The 2012-nt window shown below is 46.9% G+C and overlaps 1 protein-coding gene across 1 annotated transcript; it reads left to right on the plus strand.

Annotated features, from left to right (window-relative positions):
* The first annotated feature begins 32 nt into the window (after positions 1–32).
* On the plus strand, positions 33–2009 carry LOC103379289 (high choriolytic enzyme 1-like). Its single transcript, XM_008310782.2, has one exon. It carries the CDS (start codon positions 1221–1223, stop codon positions 2007–2009), a length of 789 nt encoding a protein of 262 aa, XP_008309004.1. The 5' UTR covers positions 33–1220.
* The last annotated feature ends 3 nt before the right edge of the window (positions 2010–2012 follow it).

Genomic DNA, 2012 nt, shown 5'->3' on the forward strand with positions numbered 1-2012 from the left:
TCTTTTCACAATTCATCTTTACACTTTATATGAGGCCAGGATTCAAGGGAGCTGTAGTCGCTTTATGTGTGATTATTAAATTGAGCGAATTAGGCATCAGATTTTCATTAGACAGAAGACGTTACATCCAGGGCTTTAGAAAGAGTTAGAACAAACAAAACAAACGCCTCTTTACGTCTAAGCATCGAGCAGATATTTTTTAATTAAACGAAAACCAATTAATGTGGCAGAGCCTCTTGGTTCTGAAGGTGCCTCGGATTAAACACACTGGAGCATTAAACTATCCAACGCAGATAAATAAGAATTAAACGCACGAGTTCACAAATGTTATGGTCGTTCACTGATTTATGATGATTTTCATATTCACAGGCCTCCACTACTTCCCATCATTTGTAGGGTTTTCTTTTTTTCTTTTTTGACCAGAGAGCCATATCAGGCACATCCACAGAAACACGTCCCACAGGAACCTATTACCATCCTCTACATATGCACGAGTTTGAATAGGCCGTCTATCATCCTCACAGAGGGACGTGCAGCTTTTCCAACAACTTTAACAGCTTGTCATGAAAGGTGCACATGGGGATTTCAATTACGCAGGTCATCAGAGACTGAGTGAACACTATTTGGGTCATGGGCATTTCCCATATTCAATATTGGCACATACATCCAGTCTTTGGGACCGGTTATTAAAAAGCTTTTAGTAAAGCAATGCAACAAAAACCTGGCAGAAAAGTGTATCAAAGGAGTTGTTGGAAATACACAAAGGACAACATGGACAGAACTGGGGAGGATTAGATCGAATGTTTATAATGTAGGTTTGTCTGTGGAGCGCTCTGCCTTCATGGGTTTATACAGCCCTAACAGTGTGGACCCCAGCCCATAATCCTTCTGCAGACAGAAGACAGACTCCAAAGGAGGTCTTGAGAAAATAAATGTATAAATAAGTCTTTGTGAGCTGGTGTTGGTTCATCAAAGAAAACATAAGAACTGAAACGGTTTAGGACGTTACAACAAACCATGTTGGATCAGTGGGTTTGTCTGTGGAGTCCTCCCTCCAGAGGTTTATTTAGGCCTAACAGTGGTGACCCCAGCCCATAATCCTGCTGCAGACACACCTGTAGAGAGGTGTATAAAGAGCCTGGACAGCAGTGGATCCAGCACAGATCATCAGGAGTCTCTCCACAGTAGATCTCCACACAAGGTCCAGATCAATCCTGAAGATGACTCCCACTGTCAGTCTGCTGATGCTGCTGCTGCTGCTCGGCCTCTCTCAGGCTCATCCTCTCCAGGATGAAGGAAATGAAGAAGAAGTCACAGACGACGTTGACATCAGCACCAGGATTCTGACCTCCAACAATGCCACAGATGAGATCCTTCTGGAAGGAGACCTGCTGGCTCCCAGAACCAGAAACGCCATGAGGTGCTGGTCTCAGAGCTGCCAGTGGAGGAAAGGTTCCAATGGTCTGGTGACCATCCCCTTCACTGTGAGCAGTGAGTTCACCAGCTGGGAAAGGCAGAAGATCCAGTACGCCATGAACGTCTACCACAGCAAGACCTGCCTCCGCTTCGTCCCCCGTCAGAGCGAGTACGACTACATCAGCATTGAGAACAGAGCTGGATGTTTCTCTGCTCTGGGCAGAGAGGGAGGAAGACAGGTGCTCTCTCTCAACAAACAGGGCTGCCTCTACCACGGCATCATCCAGCACGAGATCAACCACGCTCTGGGCTTCCAGCACGAGCAGACCAGGAGCGACAGAGACTACTACGTCAGGATCAACTGGGAGAACATCAACCCACAGATGGCCTACAACTTCTACAAGCAGTCCACCAACAACCTGAACACTCCCTACGACTACTCCTCCATCATGCACTATGGAAGAACAGCCTTCTCCATCCAGTACGGCAGAGACAGCATCACCCCCATCCCTGACGCCAACGTCCAGATCGGCCAGAGACGGGGCATGTCCTACTGGGACATCATGAGGATCAACCTTCTCTACGGATGCTAATGA

The sequence above is a fragment of the Cynoglossus semilaevis genome, chromosome 5 (assembly GCF_000523025.1).
Source record: "Cynoglossus semilaevis isolate Cse_v1.0 chromosome 5, Cse_v1.0, whole genome shotgun sequence".
NCBI lineage: Eukaryota > Metazoa > Chordata > Actinopteri > Pleuronectiformes > Cynoglossidae > Cynoglossus > Cynoglossus semilaevis.